General features: G+C 42.1%; 1 protein-coding gene and 1 pseudogene across 1 annotated transcript; one reads left to right on the top strand and one right to left on the bottom strand.

Annotated features, from left to right (window-relative positions):
• Positions 1-1,669: 1,669 nt before the first annotated feature.
• LOC120018509 lies at positions 1,670-7,215 on the bottom strand (annotated as a pseudogene).
• Positions 7,216-7,294: 79 nt separating this feature from the next.
• Positions 7,295-27,461, top strand: LOC120018508 (beta-galactosidase-1-like protein 2). Its single transcript, XM_038961736.1, has 18 exons — positions 7,295-7,471; positions 7,567-7,635; positions 7,733-7,828; positions 8,359-8,467; positions 8,716-8,808; positions 8,971-9,052; positions 9,538-9,620; positions 11,409-11,484; positions 14,955-15,098; positions 15,719-15,799; positions 20,054-20,160; positions 24,489-24,635; positions 24,770-24,841; positions 25,465-25,543; positions 25,715-25,802; positions 26,218-26,332; positions 26,514-26,630; positions 26,896-27,461. Exons 1-18 carry the CDS (start codon positions 7,308-7,310, stop codon positions 26,980-26,982), a joined length of 1,809 nt encoding a protein of 602 aa, XP_038817664.1. The 5' UTR covers positions 7,295-7,307; the 3' UTR covers positions 26,983-27,461.
• Positions 27,462-27,703: the final 242 nt, after the last annotated feature.

Here is a 27,703-nt window from a genome sequence, read left to right as displayed (position 1 = left end):
CAGCTCTTACACTAAAAGGGTATTATGTTAATTTTCACAATTTCGCAGTAGTATTCCGACCTCATAGTGTGGAAATATATATAAAACACAGGAATATCACGTTTATGAATGCATTGGGCCTTTAAGACAACCTGATATGCCAGTTAAACATGCATTGACAACAGATGACAAACTGTAAGAGCCAGAATGGAAGTTATTGTTGTATAAACTAAATGATCAGGACAAACCTCTTTAGGAAGTTTGGCTTCATATCCAAACAGTAGATTGTAAAGCCCTTTAGAGGCACGTGGTTCAATACAATGTCTCCCACCAGACCAAGATGTCACGATCGTCAAAGGGAGAGAGAGAGGACCAAGGCGCAGCGCGTGAAAAATACATCTTCTCTTTATTATCAGAAGGAACACGAAACAAAACAACAAACAGACGACCGTGAAGCTATAAATCTAGATAGTGCTGACACAAACACTACACATAGACACAGACAATTACCCACAAAAACCTAGTGCCTATGGCTGTCTTAAATATGGCTCCCAATCAGAGACAATTAATGACATCTGTCTCTGATTGAGAACCCTTCAGGCAACCATAGACACAGCTAGACTTCTATACTAAACATAAACCCAACTACTCTAATAAACCCCCTAACCTTACAACCACCCTAGACACTACAAAAACACATACATTCACCATGTCACACCCTGACCTAACTAAAATAATAAATGAAAACAAAGATAACTAAGGCCAGGGTGTGACACAAGAACAGGGTGATATGTGACTAAAGATTAAGAGCTGAATGAGCGAGTATCAATACAATACAATTATTCCAAGACCTCATGGATACTGTCGCTATTTGTTGAGCATTCAGGTCTATCCACTTTAACGACTATAAACTGATGTCACAGCAATAAAGGATTACAAACAAAGGTCTACAGTGCCTTCAATGTATGCTTTCTGCCATGGAATTCGGATTGTTAAAGTGGTAGCAACTAAGAATATAATACCTTTTCACTGATCATCCAGGGCTTTACCATAATTCACTCTTCCACAGTTCTCCATAAGTAAACTAAATGTTCTCTCCCCCTTCAATTGAAAATACATAAAACATGTGGAAACCACTAATTGAAGCACTGCAGTCAACAATGCATAGGACACAGAGACAATAGAGGAAACATGGCTTTCAGTTGGACTGCAGAGAGTAATTGATCATGTCCAATCTTCCGCTGTGCTATAGGTTAAGCAGCATGGACTTGTTTTCCAATAACAGGCAGGTGCAAAGTTAGTGATTGTGATTCCTCTTTGTCAGAACAACATTTGTCTGAAAACTTTCTGTTGGAATAATCCTAGCACCTTAGTGACAAACGCATTTATCAGCATCACCAGAAGCTTTCACCTCTAACATGGTGTTGAATATGAACTAGCCAGTTTTGAAAGCAGCTCAGCAGCACCCCTATAGCCTGAATCTAAACACAAAGTATCACTATACCTTTCCCCATCAGGCAGTGTAATCTCCACGATTTTATAGTCCAAAACTCCAACAAAGTGTCTGTCTACAAACACCTAGAAGACAGGCCAACTTTATTAGTACAAATTATGTATTGTCATACAGTGTGCACCATTTACTGTAGTAAAGTCATGCCATGTCGCTGTGTCTGTCTGTACTCACCAGGGCTCAGTCTCTAAAATTTGTCTTGGAGTTCAGAAGGCCTCTGCTGCTGATGGTGGTCTCATATTGAGTGTAGCCATAGAACTGACCATTGTTATTGTTCTCAATGTTGACAGGCCCCTCTGACTTCAAGGGCTTGATGATGAAACAATGTCAATGTGGTGCATTCAATTAAATAATGACCATTATGGAATCAACATCAACCCTTGAGTATTGCCAACTTGCCAAGCAGGCCAGGTCACAACAGACAGTATGCTACTTGACCCCTAACTCACCTTGTCAGTAAACTGCAGGCTCTCCCACAGTGACAGATGCTTCTGAATGATGACAGGCTCATACTCTCTCGGCCTGGAGAGAGGGAGCCTCAGGAAGCTTCTCATCTGAGACACACAGATACACTCCAAGCTAGACAATTTAACAAATTAAATATGGGGCCTGTTATTTTCCAAAACGCAAATAGTATTGTATGTGGATGTTTGAAAGAGAAAGCTTACTGTGAAACTGGCTGAATAAATTCCTCAAGAGCTGATACTTGGTGGTGTAATCTCCAGCCTCGGATAACAAAGCATTATAATCTAAAAAAAAAAAAGATTCAGATTCAGATGACAACATTTTTCTGGTCAAGAAAATGTACATTTGGGAAATGTCAGTTCAAGGGATACATAAAACTGGCTGAATAGCTTCCGACTTGAGGTTTGTAGGTGCCAAGGTTCACCACAGCTCCATTCATGAAGCCAAAGCTGGTTCCACCATGGAACATATAGAGGTTGATGGATACACCTGGCTCCAGTATCTGTGACACCACAGCCAACATGTCTACCAGAGGAGACAGACTGAATCAATACTAGACGGTCGCCACATACAGTCCTTTGCATGATGGATGGATGGTCCACTGTGGGCTCAGTTGGTGGAGCATGGCACTTGCAATACTAGGATTGTGGGTTCAATTCCCACGGGGCAACAGTACAAATGAAAATGTGTGCACTCACTACTATTTTATTTAACTAGGCAAGTAAGTTAATAACAAATTCTTATTTACAACGACAGCCCAGGAACAGTGAGTTAACTGCCTTGTTCAGGGGCAGAACAACAGATTTTTACCTTGTCAGCTCAGGGATTTGATCTAGCAACCTTTCAGTTACTGGCCCAATGCTCTAACCACTAGGCTACCTGCCACCCCAGTCACTCTGGACGAGAGTGTCTGCTAAATGACTAAAATGTAAATAATAGATTAACTTTAAGCGTTGATATAACTAGGGGTTATATGACATGATTTTCATCTCGTTTGTAATGTATTGATTTGGAGGGAAACATACCCTCTGCTGGAAACACATGGTGAGATTCACTCCAGACATCGAACCACCCAAACCAGTACTCCATTAGAAGCAGAGGTTTCTGGGGCTACAGTAAGGGCAAAGTCACACTTAGTCTTTGGACCACTATGTTTTCACAGATGCAAGACAAAATAGAAGAAAATACACTCATTGGCACTATACCTGCATGTACGCTAAATATTGTATGGTTCCGTTTGCCAGTCTTTGAAGGTTTACCGTCTTGGGAACTTAAGAGAGGAGGGGCTAAGAAAAAAAACGTAGCCCCTCCCGGTTGTCTAATGTCAGCAGGAGTTCATTGATCCCTCTGGATAGAGGAATAGAGCTGGCCAAAGGAGATAAAGTTTCACTATACATTTAGAGGTCACTGCAAAAGTCTATACTGGGCATATAATATTATGCAGATAGTGAGAAACAGTACAGTATCACATTACCTCCTTCATAAAAGGCATGTATCGTTCATCCTTTGCATATGAGCCGTACTCATTCTCCACTTGAACTGCAATGATGGGGCCTCCCTCTTCAAACTACGAACCTCTCTGCGAACAGATATCAGGACTTGATAGCTTGGATAATAAGGTCACTTATTTACGTACTTGTAGAGGCTTAATTATTGGGATGAGTTTGTTAAGGAAAGGTTTCTCTGCTTCTATGAAGACAGAGTAGATTGTTCTCAACTTCATGTTTTTGTCACAGAACAGCCAGCCGAAAGGAAAAAAACGTTATAAGGAGGTCTCATTGAACATTCAACATGTTGGCTTGGGTAAAATTGGACTAACCCCTGCTACAAAGTTAAAGGCTTAAAGTAATGGAAACAACCTGCGCAGCACTCCTAAGTCCCACTCAGCACAGATGTAGGGTCCTGGATGCAAAATCACCAAGAGCCCCAACTCTGCTGCTAGGCTGATTTATGGTGCATTTGGAAAGTATTCAGACCCCTTGACTTATTCTAAAATTGATTAAATGAAATGTTTTCCTCATCAATCTACACACAATACCCAATAATGACGAAGCAAAAACAGGTTTTTAGAAATGTTAGCAAATGTATTAAAAATAAAAACTGAAATACCTTATTTACAGAAGTATTCAGACCCTTTGCTATGAGTCTTTGAGCTCAGGTGCATCCTGTTTCTATTGATCATCCTTGAGATGTTTCTACAACTTGATTGGACATGATTTGGAAAGGCACACACCTATCTACACAGTGCATGGCGGCGCAAAAACCAAGTCATGAAGTCGAAGGAACTGTACATAGAACTCAGAGACAGGATTGTGTTGAGGCACAGATCTAGGGAAGGGTACCAAAACATTTCTGCAGCATTGAAGGTCCCCAAGAACACATTGGCCTCCATCAATTTTTAAATGTAAGAAGTTTAGAACCACCAAGACTCATCCTAGAGCTCATCCAAACTGAGCAATCGGGAGAGAAGGGCCTTGGTCAGGGAGGTGACTAAGAACCCGATGGTCACTCTGACAGAGCTCCAGAGTTCCTCTGCGGAGATGGGAGAACCTTCCAGAAGGACAACCATCTCTGCAGTTCTCCACCAATCAGGCCTTTATAATGGAGTGGCCAGACGGAAGCCACTCCTCAGTAAAAGGCACATGATAGCCAGGTTGGAGTTTTCCAAAAGGCACCTAAAGGACTCTCAAACCATGAGAAACAAGATGCTCTGGTCTGATGAAACCAAGATTTAACTCTTTGGCCTAAATGCCAAGCGTCACATCTGAAGGAAACCTGGCACCATCACTACAGTGAAGCATGGTGGTGGCAGCATCATGCTGTAGTGATGTTTTTCAGCGGCAGGGACTGGGAGACTAGTCAGGATTGAGGGAAAGATGAACAGACCAAAGTACAGAGATATCCTTGATGAAAACCTGCTCCAGAGCGCTCAGGCGAAGGTTCACCTTCCAACAGGACAACAACCCTAAGCACACAGCCAAGACAACACAGGAGTGGCTTCGTCACAAGTCTCTGAATGTCATTGATTGGCCCAGCCAGAGCCCGGACTTGAACCCGATCGAACATCTCTGGAGAGACCTGAAAATAGCTGTGCAGTGACGCTCCCCATCCAACCTGACAGAGCTTGAGAGGATCTGCAGAAAATAATGGGAGACCCTCTTTGGAGGGATGAAAGAAAGAGTGATAAAAAGTGAAAGCTGCCATTGCTGCACTGCTATCACAAATGTTCCAACTCTAGGGACATAGACCAAGAAAATCACTTTGAGACATCATCACCCTAAGTGAGCCCGACAAAAACGCGGGCTCATGGACTATATTTGAGCAATATAAATATCTTGGAACTATAATTTACGTTCTCACTTTCTGTTTCCAAGCCTGGGACAATCAGCTATCCATGCAAATAAAAACCAACTGCATAAAATAGTACAGCTGTCTAGCAAAATCAGTGGTTAATCTCAAGGACATGCAAGCGCTGTTCTTGGAGAGTAGTGAGGGCAGGAGCGAGAATTGCCACCGACCTGACACCCACTCAACCAGGAGAACCAGCTCCTACTATCAGGCCGCCGATATTGAGTCCATCTTTACAAAACCGCCAGAGCCCAGAAACCATTCATTCCCACCAGCATAAGTCAATTGAATAAATAACTGCTCAACCCCTCCATCTCCACCCCTCCTAAAATGTTTGAACTGAATTACGGACTGTATCCACATGTGTTGCCTGTTGTAGTTATTGCTGGGATTTATGTATTTATGCACCTATTGGTGTTCCTGTGCTGTTGTTTGTTGAGATGCAAGACACATTTCCCGAAAGGGGCACACAATAAAAAAAAAGATTTATTATAGACCGTATAACATAGTAAAGTATTACGGTTGAAGCTGACAAACGACGTCAGAAATAATAACGTCATCTGTCGGATAGTTGGGCTGGGCAAGACCGTGGTGGCTACAGTCCAGCGTGTGTTATGCGTGTGTGTGAGGGAGAGTCAGATAATTACATATGTAAAAAGATATATGTTTTTTCCCCCATTACAATCTAGTGTAAACAGTAGGCTGGAGCGCCATGTGGTAATTCCATTCTTCGCAAATTCGCCTGACCTGTCTTTTTACTGATTTTGGTTGTAAGGACAAAACGTATTAGTGTTGCCTCCCAGTCGGTTGCCTACAATATACAACTATCCGTTTCATAATGGCTATTGAAAGCGAGCAATATCCTACGTCTACCAAAACGCACCTTCAGCGTACAAAGTAAAGGCTATAGCATAATGAAAATCGAATTATGATAGCCTAATGAGAAACAGTGTGGGCTCTAACAATCAGACTTTCCACTTGCATTAGGATTGGAGTTTTGTGTAATTCCGGTGAATATTGACATTTTAATTCAATGTGATCTATAGCGCTCACCTGTATTTTCCCCTAGAGTGAATCGCCTGTACTACAGTATTATTAGCCTATTCAGAAGTCTGTTCTTCCGGTGATGTGTTGTCTAACGCGGGGTCTTTGAAGGCGTGGGCTGTCAAAGCCGTTGTTGCGACGTTGGATCGTTATTCGTATTTAAAAAAAAAAAAGAATACATCCATGGTCGCCAGGCTGTCTCTCATACGACGGTATGCCATTCTCGGTTTTATTATCGTTGGATATATTATCTTTCAATTCACACGGTAAGACTTTATGGGCGGGTCTCGAGTGTTTGCAAAGTTTTGTCCTGTTTGTTGTTTTGTCATGGACCTGCAAATGCATCAATATGCAACCAGTATTCCAAACTGGTTATTTAAGTAAAAAATATTATAGGCAATGCTATTAAAGACAATTCATAATGAGAACATTTGATCAGATTGTTATTATTATTACACAGAAGAAGTAGGCCTATACCAGAGGTGAAAAAAAGAATATGCTATCAATAGTCTAATTAATTCAAAGCCATTCCATATCCTCCATTTAACCTATCATGAACTTTTACCTGACCCACCTGCCCTGGACCTTAACCTTGTGTAGACACTTCGCTTTTATTTTGCCGATTCTTATGGCACAGTGCAGTACTCATTCCACAGCATCGACAGTGTGAGCAATTGACTATGTAAATCTCCCGCATATTCAAATATAGATTTGCATTCTGGTCAGACAAGAAGAGTAGCATGCTTGTAGCGTATTTCATTATTCTTCGCTGTGCTGAAAGCTTTGTTGATTTAACTAAAACTGTTGGGTATGTCTTGTATGCTTGTGACAAGTGTTATAAATACTTAGCTACTCACCTTAGATGCCATTGTCAAGTTCCTATAATTCCTATCTAGTCTAACTTTCTGGATTGACCAGCAGTTTGTCTTTCTCTTCCAGCCAACACCCAGATGTGGAGAGAATGAGCCAGAAAGAGGGACTGAGGGCCAACTCCTCTCAGTTCACTCTGGAGGGAGAGCCCTTTCGCATCCTGGGGGGCTCTATCCACTATTTCCGCGTCCCCAGAGCCTACTGGGAGGACCGCCTGCTGAAGATGAGGGCGTGTGGGGTCAACACTCTCACCACGTAGGGACACACAGAACACCTCATGTCCTCTTATACCACCACTCACTGCAGCTCTACTATGGAGGGATACTGAGAATGACTGCTTTATCTTTCAGATATGTGCCATGGAACCTGCATGAGCCAGAGAGAAGGGTTTTCAACTTCCAGGACCAATTGGATTTAAAGTAAGCAAGACTTCCACTTTTTTATATGATTTTGTGATGAAAATGTTTGATAGAGCTGTTGAGCTTTGTCTCTGTGCTTTTCTCTTGTGTCTCTCAGGGCGTACATCAGCCTAGCAGCAGAGTTGGGGCTCTGGGTGATTCTGCGGCCAGGACCCTACATCTGTGCTGAGTGGGACTTAGGAGGGCTGCCCAGGTTAGATGTTCCCACGTTTTAACATTTTAGCCCAGGTTGGTTTAAGCTCCCTGAATGTATAGGTCCCCTTATACGACGTCTCATCCATTTTTCCTCATTAATTATTGTGATGCTCATTTCCAGTGTGGTGCTATTTCTCTCAGGTCTCTGGACAGACAGTCCCACATTCCTTATTAGTAATGTGGCTAAATAGAATCATAGATCTAAGAGGAAAACCAGATATTGCTCACACACACAGAGAATGAAAATAGTTATTTGCTGAGCTTTTCCCCCTGAATGAGAGTCATTTGATTGACTCTGATCATCATCTAAATGGATTGAGGAAGGGTAATTGGTCCAGAAAGATATCATTATGTACTACTAGGTTAACCAGGTTATAGATATTTGGAAATCCATTAAACTCACACTGCGTTATGAAGCAATCAATGCACTCATTATTCATTACTGCCATCAGTGCAACCAGTATTGAAATGTAACTGCATACATTATTGATAACATTAGAGAGTTGTTATGTATTGCTTTCTTCCTAGTTGGTTGCTGCGGGATCCAGACATGAAGTTGAGAACAACCTACCCAGGTTTCACAGAAGCAGTTGACTCCTTCTTTGATCAACTCATTCCAAGAGTTGCACCGTATCAGGTTAATCTTTTCTCACTACTCTTCTATTAAGTGCACTTGGGTTTCCAGTTTTCCGGTTCAATTGTGTGTGACAACGATGTCACCGCATAGATATGGTCGTTGATAAGGGCTATCACAATACTAAAATATTCTTAAAATGTGAAGCTTGATGTTTTATCAATGCAAAAGGCTTTGAAAATATATTCTTGTGACTTATTCTGGAATCAATTGAAAGCTCGCTCTTATTTGATTTATTATTTTAAACTCAGTACTCCAAGGGGGGCCCAATTATAGCAGTTCAAGTGGAGAACAAGTATGGCTCTTATGCAAAAGACATAGAATATATGCCATACATAAAGGAGGTAAGACAATGCAGTGAGCCTATTTTATTACACACACACGCATACACATAAATACACACCGTGCATCACTTTATCTTGACTTCACTACAACTACTTGCATTTTCAATAGTAGAATATCAACTTGGACATATGAGCATGATTGAGATGAGATCCTTGTTCTAGGCATTATTATCCAGGGGGATCGAGGAGCTGCTCCTGACCTCAGACAACCAGGATGGGTGGAACCTCGGGGGTGTGAATGGAGGTATTGTACTGACTGGACATACAGACAGACAGCTGCACTATAGTGGAGCCTCTGGCCCATCTGACTGCAGTCTCTGCCTGAACTGTAGTTGGTATTCTCCCATAACACAAGAGCTCTGTCTGTGCCAAGGACCGGTGTGTGTGTTAGGCAGCTGCTGTTAGGCTTCATTTAGAACTGCTCCTTGACTAATTCCCTTTCCACTTGAAGCCTAAACACAAAGGAGACAGACGAGCCTGTGCTGTTTAGATGGATACAGATTAAGCTAGGGAGAAAACATGACAAAAATATGATCTGTTAAAATGCAAAGCAGTTTCTTAAGCATGAGGTCACTGTAGTATCCCACTGGGCACACACTGGTTGAATCAACGTTGTTGCCACGTCATTTCAATGAAATGTGCCCAGTGGGATACTGTCATGGTGTATTTTATTTGTGTTTGTTGTGTATTTACTGTATGTACTGTTGAGTTTTTGTTTTCCGTCAATAGTTCTAGAAACCATCAATTTTCAGAAACTGAGCCCAGAGGGATTTAAGTATCTGGATGCAATTCAAGTGAGTGAATGTATTGAGGTGTGTTCAGATGATTGTCTACTAATATTTATCATTAGATTTATCCAGCTCCTACATTGTAATTGATCAGTTACTCAGTTTCATCTGACACCTGTTGATAAAACAGAGGATATTAGCTATTTAGTCTTAATCTGTGAAATAAGTTGCTTTGAACCACAGTCTTTGGATGCCTATAGTCTTGGCCGAGTTTTTCAGAAGTTATCTGATTGGATTTCGGCAATCAGATAGGATTAAATGCAAAAATGCTTTTTGAGAAATGTTTGCTAATTTATGGAAAAAAACTGAAATACCACATTTACATAAGTATTCAGACCCTTTACTCAGTACTTTGTTGAAGCACCTTTGGCAGTGATTACAGCCTCAAGTCTTCTTGCATATGACGCTACAAGCTTGGCACACCTGTATTTGGGGAGTTTCTCCCATTATTCTCTGCAGCTCCTCTCAAGCTCTGTCAGGTTGGATGGGGAGCGTCTCTGCACAGCTATTTTTAGGACTCTCCAGATATGTTAGATCGGGTTCATGTTTGGGCTGTGGCTGGCCCACTCAAGGACATTCAGAGACTTGTCCCAAAGCCACTCCTACGTTGTCTTTGCTGTGTGCTTTGGGTTGTTGTCCTGCTGGATGGTGAACCTTCGCCCCAGTCTGAGGTCCTGAGTGCTCTGGAGCAAGTTTTCATCAAGAATCTTTGTACTTTGCTCCGTTCATCTTTACCTCGATGCTGACTAGTCTCCCAGTCCCTGCCGCTGAAAAATATCCCCACAGCATGATGCTGCCACCACCATGCTTCACCATAGGGATTTTTCCTCCAGACGTGATGCTTGGCATTCAGGCCAAAGAGTTCAATCTAGGGTTCATCAGACCAGAGAATCTTGAGAGTCCTTTAAGTGCCTTTTGGCAAACTCCAAGCGGGCTGTAATGTGCCTTTTACTGAGCAGTGGCTTCCATCTGGCCACTCTACCATAAAGGCCTGATTGGTGGAGTGCTGCAGAGATGGTTGTCCTTCTGGAAAGTTCACCGATCTCCACAGAGGAACTCTGGAGCTCTGTCAGAGTGACTATTGGGTTCTTGGTCACCTCCTTGACCAAGGCCCTTCTCCCTGGTTACTCAGTTTGGCCGGGCGGCCAGCTCTAGGAAGAGTCTTGGTGGTACCAAACTTCTTCTATTTACGAATGGGGACCTTCAATGCTGCAGAAATATTTTGGTACCCTTCCCCAGATCTGTGCCTCGACACAATCCTGTCTCGGAGTTCTACTGACAGCTACTTCGACCTCATGGCTTGGTTTTTGCTCTGACATGCACTATCAACTGTGGGACCTTATATAGACAGGTATGTGCTTTTCCAAATCATGTCCAGTCAATTGAATTTACCACAGGTGGACTCCAATCAAATTGTAGAAACATCTCAAGAATGATCAATGGAAACATGATGAGCTCAATTTCGAGTCTCATAGCAAAGGGTCTGAATATAAATAAGGTTTTCCTTTTTTTTATTTTTAATAAATGTGCAAAAATGTCAAAAACCTGTTTTCACTTCGTCATCGTGGGGTATTGTGTGTAGATTGATGGGGAAAACAAATAATTTGATCCATTTTAGAATAAGACTGTAACGTAACAAAATGTGGAAAAAGTGAAGAGGTCTGAATACTTTCTGAATGCACTGTACATTTTTTAAAACTGGGCCCTGATGTTCATGGAGTAAATACTGTGTCTACAAGGAGTAACATATATTTTGTTTATTTCTACCTCTCTGTTGAACATTCCCTTTCCTAATTCCTCTAGCCCCAGAAGCCCAAGATGGTGATGGAGTATTGGTCTGGGTGGTTTGACCTCTGGGGTGACCTTCACCATGTTTTTGCTGCTGAGGGTAAGTCATATTTCCTCAAGCAGCAGGACCTTTGCCACACCGCATGAGTCCCACTTAATAGATTGGTCACATGGTGCTTAGCATATGGTCAGTTCTCCTTTGTGATATGTTTCTGTCAGAAATGAATATGCTTTCCATGTGTGCTTATTTCCAAGCCAAGCGTCATAAACTTTTATTCCCCCTAAAATTGTATTTTGAACCATGTAGTCAATTTCAACTGAACCAAGCTGTGATTTGTATACTGTTTTATAATGTGTTATGCTTTTATACTGGCCTTCAGTGTCTAGAACCTTCAAAATAAATGGAAAGAGCAAAGTCCCTATGGTCACCCTACATGTGTATATACACTCAATTCCATGCGGTGCATACATGTGTGAATAATTTTCTCTCAGCAGGGAACAGTACACTATGTGAAAGGGCTACTGACTAACCGTTTAATACACACACACACACACGCCTTCCGCATAACACTGTAGCCACTGCTTGCGTTGGGATATTTTGGTCATGATGGTGATTAAAAAAAACTCACTTTTCACAATTTCAGTGCATCACTGCAGTAAAAGCTTGTCAGTTGTCATACAGCTTGGCACTCAGTTGTGGATGTGTATTAATGTCATGTAGATTCTCCAGATTGTCCTTCTTATGTTGAACAACAGCCACTGATGACTCGGGTCCCCAGGCCTGGTTTTGTCCTGTCATTGTCAGCAGCATCCACGTCTATCTCGCACACACAAGATCAAAATCAAATCAAATTGTATTTGTCACATGCGCCGAATACAACAGGTATAGTAGACCTTACCGTGAAATGGTTACTTACAAGCCCTTAACCAACAATGCAGTTCAAGAAATAGAGTTATGAAAATATTTACTAAATAAACTAAAGTAAAAAATAAAATAGAAAGTAATACAATAAAATAACAATAATGATTCTATAGATGGGGTGCCGGTACCGAGTCAATGTGCGAAGGCACAGGTTAATTGAGGTAATTTGTACATGTAGGTAGGGGTAAAGTGACTATGCATAGATAATAAACAGCAAGTAGCAGCAGTGTCAATGTGAACAGTCCGGGTGGCCATTTGATTAATTGTTCAGCAGTCTTATGCCTTGGGGGTAGAAGCTATTAAGGAGCCTTTTGGACCTAGACTTGGCACTCCGGTACCGCTTGCCGTGCGGTAGCAGAGAGAACAGTTTATGACTTGGGTGACTTGCTAATCAAGGCATGCTCTGTCACTCCATGCTTGTTATTCATTATCCGGCTGCCCTTGATTTAAATCAGTAAAGTCAGCTCAATTTGAATGTCTAATTAAACATTTGACTATGTTCTAAACTCAGCAAAAAAGAAACATCCTCTCACTGTCAACTGGGTTTATTTTCAGCAAACTTAACATGTGTAAATATTTTTATGAACATAACAAGATTCAACAACAGAGACATAAACTGAACAAGTTCCACAGACATGTGACTAACAGAAATTGAATAATGTGTCCCTGAACAAAAGGGGGGGGGGTCAAAATCAAAAGTAACAGTCAGTATCTGGTGTGGCCACCAGCTGCATTAAGTACTGAAGTGCATCTCCTCCTCATGGACTGCACCAGATTTGCCAGTAATTGCTGTGAGATGTTACCCCACTCTTCCACCAAGGCACCTGCAAGTTCCCAGACAATTCTGGGGGGAATGGCCCTAGCCCTCACCCTCCGATCCAACAGGTCCCAGACATGCTCAATGGGATTGAGATCCGGGCTCTTCGCTGGCCATGGCAGAACACTGACACAGGAAATCACGCACAGAACGAGCAGTATGGCTGGTGGCATTGTCATGCTGGAGGGTCATGTCAGGATGAGCCTGCAGGAAGGGTACCACATGAGGGAGGAGGATGTCTTCCCTGTAATGCACAGCGTTGAGATTGCCTGCAATGACAACAAGCTCAGTCCGATGATGCTGTGAGACACCGCCCCAGACCATGACGGACCTTCCACCTCCAAATCGATCCCGCTCCAGAGTACAGGCCTCGGTGTAACGCTCATTCCTTTCGACGATAAACGCGAATCCAACCATCACCCCTGGTGAGACAAAACCGCGACTCGTCAGTGAAGAGCACTTTTTGCCAGTCCTGTCTGGTCCAGCGACGGTGGGTTTGTGCCCATAGGCGACGTTGTTGCCGGTGAGGACCTGCCTTACAACAGGCCTACAAGCCCTCAGTCCAGCCTCTCTCAGCCTATTGCAGACAGTCTGGGCACTGATGGAATGATTGTGCGTTCCTGGTGTAACTCGGGCAGTTGTTGTTGCCATCCTGTACCTGTCCCGCAGGTGTGATTTTCGGATATACTGATTCTGTGCAGGTGTTGTTACACGTGGTCTGCCACTGCGAGGATGATCAGCTGTCTGTCCTGTAGCGCTGTCTCACAGTACAGACATTGCAATTTATTGCCCTAGCCACATCTGCAGTCCTCATGCCTCCTTGCAGCATGCCTAAGGCACGTTCACGCAGATGAGCAGGGACCCTGGGCATCTTTCTTTTGGTGTTTTTCAGAGTCAGTAGAAAGGCCTCTTTAGTGTCCTAAGTTTTCATAACTGTGACTTTAATTGCCTACCGTCTTTAAGCTGTTAGTGTCTTAACGACCATTCCACAGGTGCATGTTAATTCATTGTTTATGGTTCATTGAACAAGCATGGGAAACAGTGTTTAAACCGTTTACAATGAAGATCTGTGAAGTTATTTGGATTTTTACGAATGATCTTTTAAAGACAGGGTCCTGAAAAAGGGACGTTTCTTTTTTTGCTGAGTTTATATCAGAAGTTCACAAACTTTTTCCCACGGTGCCCCCCTTCCAGAATTGGAGAACATTGGGGAACATCCCTACCCCCCAACAATGTCTGTGGTCTTAAAAAACGAAATAAAAAAATGTTAGCTGACATGGGCTAGTTGATCTGGACATTTCTGACAAGTTATAAATAGCTCTCTAAGGTATGCAATGACTAACATGACAAGAGGAACTGATGATGCACTACCCAATTTCGATATTTCACCTTGTGCATTCTACTATTACAACTTTCAAGAGTAAGTTTAATGCCAGACTGAGTTCCTTAATTGAAAAAAAAGGTTGGGAACCACTGTTCTATGCAATATGTTTAGCTAATCAGTATGTTGAGGCAGGAGATTTTGAATAGGGATCGGGTTGTTCCTATAATGACTTACAGTTAAATGTAATAAGGTGTGGCGGGGTTTAATCCATATTGCAATTGAACTGATTTTAAGGGCAATAGGGTGCTTGGAACGAGATCAATTGCTTGTCAAATGTTATCATACTTTTTGTTTTACTCTTGGGCTACATGCCACAGCTCTTGAATATAGAGGTAGAGTTTATAGCAATGGATATGATACAGCTATTACGTGCACCAGGTCTCGTAGTTCTACTATGTCTCTGTACCCATCAGTAGTAAGTTCTCATTTGTCACCCTTCTTTGGCAGACATGGTTGCTATTGTGACGGAAATCCTGAAACAGGACGCATCAATCAATATTTACATGTTCCACGGAGGAACAAATTTTGGCTTCATGAACGGGGCCTTTGCAATTGCCACGCCCATGCCTAAGCCAATGGTAACAAGCTATGGTAAGTTCTATTTGGATCTTTGTTTTAAAATCAATATGTTCTCATAGTTTACCTTGTTATTTCTCTTTATTGAAACATACCTCTGATAAGGATCGTGCACCAGCCAGTTATACAGGCGGTGTTACAGTAATGCACCGTCATTGTACTGTTAGTAAAGGCCAGTAGATGGTGCTGTCACTCCTCAACAGTGCTTGACCTCAGGCTGCATTTTAGCACTCACTGCATAATTAATTCATCAGCTAATAAAATGCATGGGAAATATAAAAGAAAGACTGCATGATGGGTTTTATATCCTGTTTGGGACTGTTGACATTGTAACGACCTCGCTACTCAGAGGAGAATGACATTGATGTCAAACACAGTAACAGTGGCACATTGGCACCTGCTCTTTGACCTTCAAGTTTATCAGTAGTCTGTATTTGCATTTTATTTTCTCCACTGCCTCTTGCCTCCATCCAAACTCCTGCAGCCGTATCTGTCAAGATAACCACAAAATATGTCTCCTGCTGGCTGAGATGTTTGAAAGGAGCAGAGTGAAACTCATCGGACACGGGAGGAGGTATCCCCGCCTCTTGCTCCTCGTGCCTCTTGCTGTTCTGATAGTAGCATTATCTTTTCAGATTACGATGCTCCGTTATCTGAGGCAGGGGATTACACCACCAAGTACACTCTTCTGAGGAATGTATTGAGCCGCTACCACAGTGAGTGTCGCCGTGAGGGGCTCTTTGTATCGTTCTCCAAAGTCACTTAGTAAGGCCCTATGGGGAACATTGAGTCTGTCTTGCCCAATCAGAGATGAGTGTGTGAGATTGATGCTGGGTATGGTGAGCTACAGGAGCGTTTCTATAACTCCCCTCCCCCCTCCTGGGTGCATGTTTTTGTTTTTTGCCCTAGCACTACAAAGCTGATTCAAATAACCAACTTATCATCAAGCGGGGAGGAGGGCAGGGACACACACCCAGGAACGAGTTTGAGGTACCCTGGACTACAGTACAGCAGGGATAGGAGGGGACATCAGATTAACAGTTTAGGGACATGCCCCACCTCCCACCCCTCAAACATACAGTCAGAGCAATCTTACATTTATCCAGCCTCCCGGTAAACTAAGATCTTCAGGGCTATCTTAACATGTTTCATCCTTACGTTGTGCAGTATGTTGAACAATGAGCATTGGCCTGGATGAGAGTGGTCACTAAAGCGTACGTCTATGTTCTATTCAGCACCACGTATACATGACCTAATTCTGTATTTAGATCCAACTTGATATATGCTATTGTTTGGCTCTCAGCTCATATGAGTTTCATGAGTCAACCATACCCTGTGTAAGTAAGTAGCCTTGCACAAGCCTTGGCTTTTGCAAGCCGGAATGGTTTATAGGAGCAGGAGCCTATCTCCTGTTTCTATAGAATGAGGCACCTTAATGTACAGTACAAGTACACCCCCTGGACAGGACGCTAGTCTATCACAGGGCTTTTGGCTCAGCTCATATGAGTTTTGTGAGTAATGCGTACCCATAGTCACAAACTAAAACATTATCTCTAATAATTGACCATAAATAGAACGAAAATACTGTCAATTGAATATCTAACACTTGGTTTAATAACAATATTAAATAAATAGTATTGTTCTTCAAAATGAACAATAGATGCTGTAGTGGTTAAAAGCCAAGTTAATATGATTTGATTATGCATGTGGCAGGCAGTCCAACGTGCACAACATTCTTTAAATTGAGTTCAAATATCAATCCACTGTAGAATCCAATGACATTAAAGTTTCAAGTTTATAAACTGCAGCTGATGATAACTTTGTCAGGCAGCTCACACAATATCAAACAGCAAAAGTGTGAAATGCCAATTTGCTCTATAGAAATACTTGGCTTTTAAACTCAGAATGCCATTTCAGGACTAGGTGATTTTTGCCACCCATTAGCCCCTTTTAGTGGCCCAGATGTTGAACATAGTGGTAGGGGAGCACTTTCCACCAATAACCTTAAGTGGCTGCAGGTTTCTCAGAGTGCTTCAACACCTTAAAGAGGGCTGGAGGACATCTCTTACAGAGCACCAACATTCAGCTCCAACAGTTGGAAAAGGGAGAATGGGTATGATTGTGTGTGTGACATGTACTACCAGCTGGATGCTGCTACTGCTGTCAAGCTCAGATGTTTTCCCAGTAATTATCTTAAAAACTTGGATTATTTCCTGAGTCACAGATGTTTTCCACTTCTGTATTGATCTGGAGTTGTCATTTGTCACATACCACTGTATGCAGAGGTCAAAATGATCATATGAAATGATTATGTTGTGACAAAAATAAATAGATTTAATTATCTTGTAATCAATCATTTATATTATTATCTAGCAATGACACAGTCTGAATAAACAGTTCATTTTCAATAAATAACTCCAGCTAGTAGTTAGGTTTGTTAAAATAGAGCCCTAACACAATATAGCGCTATATATACATAGGTTCAGGGGTTTGTCAGAAATATTTGTGCTATTTTCACTATTACAATTATTGGCGCACTTGCTGGCGTTCACTGGGTTTTGATGAATAAACACGGCCCCTCACTGGCCAATCAGAACGTGCTCCTTGGCGAAATATCAAGTTGTGTATTTACGGTCTTTTATGTATTGCCTTGGAATCATCTCCAATTCCAACGTTAGTCTGTCATAGTTTGTTAAATGGCTTACAGAAACGAAATAACAAAATGTAGAACCAAATACATTAACTTGAACCCATTTGCAGTCCACGTTGTGTAGTAATTGCGTGGCTTCAATAGCATTCACACTGATATAGGAGCTCGGCCTACACTTCATTATTGACAAGGCCTCAAAAGAGAACGAATAATTCAATTCAAATTCTAAACAAAACTTGTTTCAAATAGGTTATGTCACACTTACAGGCACCATAATTTCTCCACATGGGCATAGAATATTAAAACAACGCAGACTATGGAGGGTTTTACACACATCCAAACTTTTTACAGTAGCTGGACAAAGATCCAATATAAAAAGAAAGGGAGAATGTCCACTCACTGTTATACTGCTCCCAAATAGGCCTGTGTTTTATGAACATAAATCAGAACCATTTTACAGATCACATTCACACATCTCCAGATGTTACTATCAAGGCACAAGGCGAGACCCAAATGCAGACACAGGAGGCAGATGGTTGGAGTCTTACAATGTTTATTAATCCAAAGGGGTAGGCAAGAGAATGGTTGTGGACAGGCAAAAAGGTCAAAACCAGATCAGAGTCAAGGAGGTACAGAGTGGCAGACAGGCTTGTGGCCAAGGCAGGCAGAATGGTGAGGCAGGCAGGTACAAAGTCCAGAAACAGGCAAGGGTCAAAACCGGGAGGACTAGAAAAGGGAGAATGCAAAAAGCAGGAGACCGGGAAAACAGAGAGACAGGAAACACAGGGATAAATACACTGGGGAAAATAAGCGACACCTGGAGGACAGGTGAAACAGATCAGGGTGTGACAGTTACATTGCATGCACGGATGTTGTAACAATACAACCAGCAAGGTGAATCATTCTAATAAAATTTGTTGTAATACAATTCAATGAAAAACAAGCACGTAAAAAAACAAACAGACATGCAATAAATGTAAAATGTAATGATGTCATAAAAAGATTCGCATTGCTGTTGAAACAGCCTTCGTTATAGTATGCCTAATGGAGGGTTTGAGTTTTGAACATATGAAACGGGGAAAAAACTATTGTTAAAGGTTACAGATAACTTCTGATTATGATGTTCACTGGTATTCACCTGAGGTTCTCATCTCTTGTTTCATGATGGGAATGAAAAGTAGCCTACATCATGGAGGGGGTTTTACGCACGTCCAAAATGGGACCTGTATGGCTAAAATAATGTGGGCCTGCCTACAATGCATAGATACAAAGGGAATGTCAGCTCACTGTTTTACTCCCCTCAAACGTTATATTTTAATAAAGGTTTGGCGATTAAGATTTATTTCCAAACGGTCTCAGGAGCCAAAAATGTTATGGACAGTCTTGACTTGGATTTGGCAGGGGAGGAAAGCCCTTAATTGAGAGGAGGGGAGGCTATGCTAGATTTTTAACCAAATAAAACAAAATGGGAGAAAACATTTAGTTTTTTATGTTTCTAAATACGAAGTACGCAGGCACCAAAAGCACATTAGGCTACTCTTGGTCCATGCGCATATGGGCAGTGTGCTGGATAGGCTGCGTTTCCACTGCCAAAATTCATGCCGTAACCAACTGCGTTACCAATAAAACCAGCTTTTGGTTGGTCTTAAATATCCCTACCAGCCCTGCCTGAAATTAGCACTTTGGATCTGTCACGCCCTGACCGTAGAGAGCTTTTTATGTCTCTATTTTGGTTTGGTCAGGGTGTGATTTGGATGGGCATTCTATGTTCTTTTTTCTATGATTTGTATTTCTGTGTGTTTGGCCGGGTGTGGTTCTCAATCTGAGGCAGCTGTCTATCGTTGTCTCTCATTGAGAACCATACTTAGGTTGCCTTTTTCCACCTGTCTGGGTGGGTAGTTGTCTATGTGGAGTTGCATGTCAGCACTCGTTCTAGTTAGCTTCACGTTCGTTTTTGTTACTTTGTTCAGTTGTCTTCCTTTATTAAAAAGAAGAATGTATTCATATCACGCTGCGCCTTAGTTTCCTCAATACGACGAACGTGACAGGATCATGTTCTGATATAAGACTGGTAAATTGCCGAACGTGGCGTTAGGGCTTGATAATGCCAGTAAGCCAGTTTCTACATGACAAAATTGCAAACAAACGTGCGTTTGACACTAGCGCTGAAAATAGAGCCCTTAGAGTGTATTGATGTTCCTACAAACCCTCTGCTCATGTTGGTAAACTCAAAAGTACAGTTTATATCCACCAAGAGTTTATATCCACCAAGACCCACTCCCCCGCATGTTCTATATCTGACTATGTCTGTGTGTCTCAGGTGAGAAGCTTCCTGAGGTTCCCTCCCTCCAGGCCAGGAGAGTGTATGAGCCTGTCATCATTCAGAAGCATCTGTCACTGTGGGAGAGCCTGCAGTTTACTGAGAAGGTGAGCAGCTAGGGCCCAAGTAGCATGCTGTCTGCTGTAACCTGGTCTGGACTGCTTGGTTGTATACAGTTGCACTAGACTTGGTTGTATACAATATCACAAGAATTGGTTGTATATGTATCACTAGAATTAGATGTACACTGTATCACTAGATGAGACCTCCTTACATGCTCTCTTCATTGTATATTTTCTGGGCAAATGTAGCAGTGTGTCTGGTACTTGCGTAAACCATTAATTATTCACTAGCCATTGCTGTAATTTGCTCCCTTATGAGACGACAATTACTTTCCCACCATCTAAATCCAGACAATTGTAGAAAGAATGTATTTCATAATTATGGTAATTGGCTGTCTAAAAATGGACCTTGACCTTTATATTATACAGTGCTTTGGAAAGTATTCAGACCCCTTGACTTTTTCCACATTTTTTTATGTTACAGCCTTATTCTAAAAGGTATTAAATTGTTTTTTCCCCTCATCAATCTACACACAATACCCCATAATGACAAAAATAGTTTTTTTGAAATGTTTGCTAATTTATTAAAAATAAAAAACAGAAATATCACATTTACATACATATTCATACCCTTTACTCATGTCACGATCGTCATAATAACTGGACCAAAGCGCAGCGTGATCTGGGTTCCACATCTTTATTTCTATGTGAACCTCAAAGCAAAACATAACAATAAACGAACAAAACGAAATGTGAAGCTACAATAATGCTCACAGGCAACTATACATAGTCAAGATCCCACAAAGCACAATGGGGAAATGGCTGCCTAAATTTGATCCCCAATCAGAGACAACGATAAACAGCTGCCTCTGATTGGGAACCATACCAGGCCAACATAAACCATTAATCACCTAGATTAATATAACCTACCATAGTCACTGTCACGCCCCAACCAACATAGAGAATAAACAGCTCTCTATGGTCAGGGCGTGACAACTCAGTACTTTGTTGAAGCACCATTGGCAGCGATTACAGTATTGAGTATTCTTGGGTATGTCTACAAGCTTGGGTATGTCTACAAGCTTGGCACACCTGTATTTGGGGAGTTTCTCTCATTCTTCTCTGCAGATACTCTCAAGCTCTGTCAGGTTGGATCGGGAGATATGCTGTACAGCTATTTTCAGGTCTCTCCAGAGATGTTCGATCAGTTACAAGTCCAGGCTCTGACTGGGCCATTCAAGAACATTCAGAGACTTGTCCCGAAGCCACTCCTGCGTTGTCTTGGCTGTGTGCTTAGGGTCATTGTCCTGTTGGAAGGTGAACCTTCGCCCCCAGTCTGAGTTCCTGAGTGCTCTGAAACAGGTTTTCATCAAGAATCTCTCTGTACTTTGCTCCGTTCATCTTTCCCTCAATCCTGACCAGTCTCCCAGTCCCTGCCACTAAAAAACATCCCCACAGCATGATGTTGCCACCACCATGCTTCACCGTAAGGATTGGCCAGGTTTTCTGCAGACGTGACGCTTGGAATTCAGGCCAAAGAGTTCAATCTTGGTTAAATCAGACCAGAGAATCTTGTTTCTCATGGTCTGAGAGTGTTTAGGTGCCTTTTGGCAAACTCCAAGCGGGCTGTCATGTGCCTTTTACTGAGCAGTGGCTTCCGTCTAGCCACTCTACCATAAAGGCCTGACTGGTGGAGTGCTGCAGAGATGGTTTTGGGTTCTTGGTCACCTCCCTGACCAAGGCCCTTCTCCCCCGATTACTCAGTTTGGCCGGGCGGCCAGCTCTAGGAAGAGTCTTGGTGGTACCAAACTTCTTCTATTTACGAATGGGGCCCTTCAATGCTGCAGAAATATTTTGGTACCCTTTCCCAGATCTGTGCCTCGACACAATCCTGTCTCCGAGCTCTACGGACAATTCCTTCGACCTCCTGGCTTTGTTTTTGCACTGACATGCACTGTCAACTGCGGAACCTTATATAGACAAGTATGTGCCTTTCCAAATCATGTCCAATCAATTGAATTTACCACAGGTGGACTCCAATCAAGTTGTAGAAACAGCTCAAGGATGATCAATGGAAACAGGATGCACCTGAGCTAAATTTTGAGTCTCATAGCAAAGGGTCTGAATACTTATGTAAATAAGGTATTTAAGTTTTTTATTTGTAATACATTTGCAAAAATGTTTTTAAAAAACTGTTCGCTTTGTCGTTATTGGGTATTGTGTGTAGATTGTTGAGGACAAAAAACATTGAATCCATTTTAGAATAAGGCTGTAACGTAACAAAATGTGGAAAAGTCAAGGTGTCTGAATACTTTCCGAAAACACTGTATATACACTGCCACTGTATTCATACCCCTTGACTTATTTCCCATTTTGTTGTGTTAGCCTGAATTCAAATGGATTAAATAGATTTTTTTCCCTCACCCATCTACACACTTATTTTTTAATACATTTTTGCACATTTAATGAAAATTCTATACAGAAATATCACATTTTCATAAGTATTCACACCCCTGAGTCAATACTTTGTGGAAGCACCTTTGGCGGTGTTAACAGCTTTGAGTTGTCTTACGTATGTCTGTATCAGCTTTGCACATCTGGATTTGGGGATTTTCTCCCATTCTTCCTTACAGATTTTTTCAAACTCTTAAGTTAGATAGAGAGCGCAGTGAATAACAATCTACAAGTCTTTCCACAGATTTTCAATGGGATTCAAGTCTGGGCTTTGGCTGGGCCACTCAAGGACTATCACATTCTTGTTCTGAAGCCATTCCAGCATTGCTTTGGCTGTGTGCTTGGGGTCATTGTCATGTTGGAAGTAAATCTTTGCCTCCCAGTCTAAGGTTGTTTACAGTCTGAAGCAGGTTTTCATCAAGGATGTGCCTGTGTTTGGCTCCATTCATTGTTCCCTCTATCCTTACCAGTCTCCCAGTAACTGCCGCTGAAAAACATCCTCGTAGAATGATGCTGCCACCACCATGCTTCACGGTAGGGATGGTGTTAGACAGGTGATGAGCTATGCCTGGTTTTCTCCAGACATAGTGTTTGCATTCAGGCCAGTTTGCGCTGTTCTGTGAAGGGAGTAGTACACAGCGTTGTACGAGATCTTCAGTTTCTTGGCAATTTCTCGCATGGAATAGCCTTCATTTCTCAGAACAAGAATAGACCGACGAGTTTCAGAAGAAAGTGCTTTGTTTCTGGACATTTTGAGCCTGTAATCGAACCCACAAATGCTGATGCTCCAGATACTCAACTAGTCTAAAGAAGGCCAGTTTTATTGCTTCTTTAATCAGAACAACAGTTTTCAGCTGTGCTAACATAATTGGAAAATGGTTTTCTCATGATCAATTAGCCTTTTAAAATGATAAACTTGGATTAGCTAACACAACGTGCCATTGGTACACAGGAGTGATGGTTGCTGATAATGGGCCTCTGTATGACTATGTAGATATTCCATAAACAATCTGCCGTTTCCAGCTACAATAGTAATTTATAACGTTAACAATGTCTACACTGTATTTCTGATTTCTGATTTTTTTTTTTAATAAATTGTATCCCCTTTTCTCCCCAGTTTTCGTGGTATCCAATCGCTAGTAATTACTATCTTGTCTCATCGCTACAACTCCCGTACGGGCTCGGGAGAGACGAAGGTCGAAAGCCACGCGTCCTCCGAAGCACAACCCAACCAAGCCGCACTGCTTCTTAACACAGCGCGCCTCCAACCCGGAAGCCAGCCGCACCAATGTGTCGGAGGAAACACCGTGCACCTGGCCCCCTTGGTTAGCGCGCACTGCGCCCGGCCCGCCACAGGAGTCGCTGGAGCGCGATGAGACAAGGATATCCCTACCGGCCAAACCCTCCCTAACCCGGACGACGCTAGCCCAATTGTGCGTCGCCCCACGGACCTCCCGGTCGCGGCCGGCTGCGACAGAGCCTGGGCGCGAACCCAGAGACTCTGGTGGCGCAGCTAGCACTGCGATGCAGTGCTCTAGACCACTGCGCCACCCGGGAGGCCATTTCTGATCAATTTGATGTTGTTTTAATGGACAACAATATGCTTTTCTTTCAAAAACAAGGAAATTTCTAAGTGACACCAAACTTTTGAATGGTAGTGTATGTAAATTAGATATTTCTGTATTTCATTTTCAATACATTTTCAAACATTTCAAAAAACATGTTTTCACTTTGTCGTTATGAGGTATTGTGTACAGATGGGTGAGAAAAAATATATTTAATCCATTTTGAATTCAGGCTGTAAGACAACAAAATGTGGAATAAATCAAGGGGTATGAATACTTTCTAATGTCACTATCATATAATATATAATCGTGTCAGATTAGATAGAATGTTGTTCTTGTTTTGTCCTGGTGTAGCCCTTGAAGTCAGAGAAACCAGTCAACATGGAGAACCTTCCTGTCAACAATAACAATGGTCAGTCCAACGGCTACACTCTGTATGAGACCATAATCCACAGCGGAGGCCTTCTGAACTCCATGAACAATGTTAGAGACAGAGCCCTGGTGAGTACAGACAGACACAGCTACATGGCATTATATCATAATTATTTCATGATATTAGCAAACGTCAAGTACCCTATGATGTACACCCTATGTCAGTAGATTATTTGTACTAATACATTTCTCTTGTCTTCTAGGTGTTTGTGGACAAACTCTATGTTGGAGTTCTGGACTATAAGACGCTGGAGTGTGCTCTGCCTGATGGAAAGGTATAGTGATAGTGTGTGTTTTGGGCAGCAGGTAGCCTAGTGGAGAGAGTGTTGTGCCAGTAACCGAAAGGTCGCTGGTTTGGATATCCGAGTTGACAAGGTGAAAAATCTCTCGATGTGCCCTTGAGCAAGGCACTTAACCCTAATTTGCTCAAGGGGCGCCGTACTACTATGGCTGACTGTAAAACAACACATTTCACTGCAGCTATCCGGTGTATGTGACAATAACACATATTTTTTAAAGGTGTTTCAGGCTATATGTGTGCTGCTGAGCTGCTTTCAAAACTGGCTAGTTAATATTCAACACCATGTTAGAGGTGAAAGCTTCTGGTGATGCTGATAAATGCGTTTGTCACTAAGGTGCTAGGATTATTCCAACAGAAAGTTTTCAGACAAATGTTGTTCTGACAAAGAAGAATCACAATCACTAACTTTTCTCCCGCCTGTTAATGGAAAACAAGTCCATGCTGCTTTTCTATCACACAGCAGCAGATTGGATTTATCTGCAGTCCAACTGAAAGCAACATGTTTCCTCTATTGTCTTTATTTAGTCTGCTTTGCATTGTGCACTGTAGATAACACCTCCAATTGTTTCCACATCTTTTATGTACTTTTCATTGAAGGGGGAGAGAACATTGAGTTTACTCGTGGAGAACTCTGGGAGACTGAACTATGGTAAACTCCTAGATGAACAGCGTAAAGGTAATTCAATAGTTTAACCTACTGTATCTGGGTCAGTGATAGCCTTGTGGTTGTATAACTAGACACATCTATTAGTAAATCCTTTCAGAATAGGTGCTCAAAAGCAGCTAATTAACCACTGAATGTAGAAAATCAAAGACAGCCTTATTTCAGCCTTGGCTTATTTTTCAGGTCTTGTCGGAGACATTGAGTTGAACAATACCCCGCTACGAGACTTTATCATTCATAGTCTGGATATGAAGCCTGGCTTTGTAAATAGGTTTGTACTGATCATGTACATCTTTCAATTTCCGTCTTCATGTTTATTTGTTCTGTTCTGAGTCTCTGTCATTGCTCGTGCCTAGCTCTGATTCTGTTGAGTTGATTATCTTCTTGGTTCTCACTGAGCGTAGAATTACAATGCCAGATTGCAGAAATAACAGCTTTTTCATGTGGTTTCCCAATACCATGTTAAAACCACATTATAATCAACTGGGAAATTAGCGCCGTCTTGAAAATGCCTGCTCACTGAGAACAACACTACATCCAAAGATCAGAAGTGGAATTTAACCATTTACATATCCATGACTGAAGCCATGCCATTGTACACTCTCGCAAATGATCTTGTTACATGAATAAATATGACGAGAAATTGTATTAGTGTTATAGTAGGGTGATCTCGTCCCATGTTTCAGACTGAGTGCATCAGGCCAGTGGAACTCTGTTTTCCAGAAGCCTTCCTTCCCAGGGTTTTTCCACGGCAAGCTGTATGTGGGTGGCCATCCCAGAGACACCTTCATCAGACTGCCTGTGAGTAAAGCAGCCCAAAAGGCTCTATGGTTATGGAAGACAGCACCACCTGTCCATACTGTTTATTGATGCATAGTGTAGTAGGCCTATCTCTGGTTTATTCATAGCTAGTGTATTAGGCATCACACACTCTGAACTCTGATTTTCAAGTCACTGATTACAGTGTTTTTTTTATCCACAGGGTTGGAGTAAAGGAGTGGTCTTTATCAACGGGCAGAATCTTGGACGCCACTGGTTCATGGGGCCCCAGCAAACCCTCTACCTCCCCGCCCCCTGGCTTAACCGAGGAAACAATCAGGTACTGATGCCGTAACTGTTACTGAAAAATCTCCCTCACCCTCCACAGGAGTTCCCTCAGATGCCTCTGTTAGGAACATCACAGGTCAACAATTTTGATATACAGCTATAGCAGCTGGGCCACCCAGTGGGTTTGATGATATTGAACTTGGCAGTGCTTTGCAGGAATAGTCCTCAGACGACTTCCCTTTCCTCTGAACATGTTGTCTCCACACCTCGGCACCCTACTGCTGTGTTTCAGAGCCTTTTGTTTTTCTTGATCTCAGGTTGTTGTCTTTGAGGAGCAGGAAGCTGATGGTAAAATCCAATTTGCCAGCGAGCCTGACCTTGGAATGGCTGTTGACGTACAGTGAGGATGGCCTGGTAGAATGGAGGTATGGTTAGGAGTTCCATCCTCTCACATTTCCACACTCTGCCTGCCATCAGGGACCTAGCTGGATAGCTACTCAGAATCGATGCACATCACTGCACATGGCATTTATTTCCTGTTGGGAAGCCCCAGCCTCTGAATGATCCAGACTAATTAAGCATCCTACTGGATCTTGCAAGCGTAACTGTGCCTTCATTATATTCGATGGGCCACGGCAATATCTGTTTTGTACTTGTTGTTTGTGTATTACCTTTTCATACTGTATGTCTATTGTGAGAATTTTGTCAGAGGATACAAATTTGGAGATTTCAGGTATTTTAATGTATACATGTTTGTCTGGATTTAAGGACACGTACTTTCACTATGTCATTGTATTTCATTTGATTGGACAGCAAATACATAGATTGTGCTTTTGAGATGAACCAGTGACATGTGATGATGAATTAAACTGAACGATCAATGCAGTGGAGACTCTCAAATACAAAGACATTTGCGAAGTACTTCACTTTTCAGTTGTTTATTTGTCTTGATAAATGTCATATGGTATCTCTGAGATGGAGTCATGAGGAGAAATGAACAACCTTTAGAGTTACATGCAGAAGAAGTGATTCACACAAGGATCGAAGATGACTGTAGATCAAAGTAGGTATAGGAAGGGGGAGTGTGATTTGCCCAAAGAAAGCATTTAGGGCCTAGTACAGTAT

The sequence above is a fragment of the Salvelinus namaycush genome, chromosome 23, assembly GCF_016432855.1.
Source record: "Salvelinus namaycush isolate Seneca chromosome 23, SaNama_1.0, whole genome shotgun sequence".
NCBI lineage: Eukaryota > Metazoa > Chordata > Actinopteri > Salmoniformes > Salmonidae > Salvelinus > Salvelinus namaycush.
This window is presented reverse-complemented; position numbering and strand designations above follow the sequence as displayed.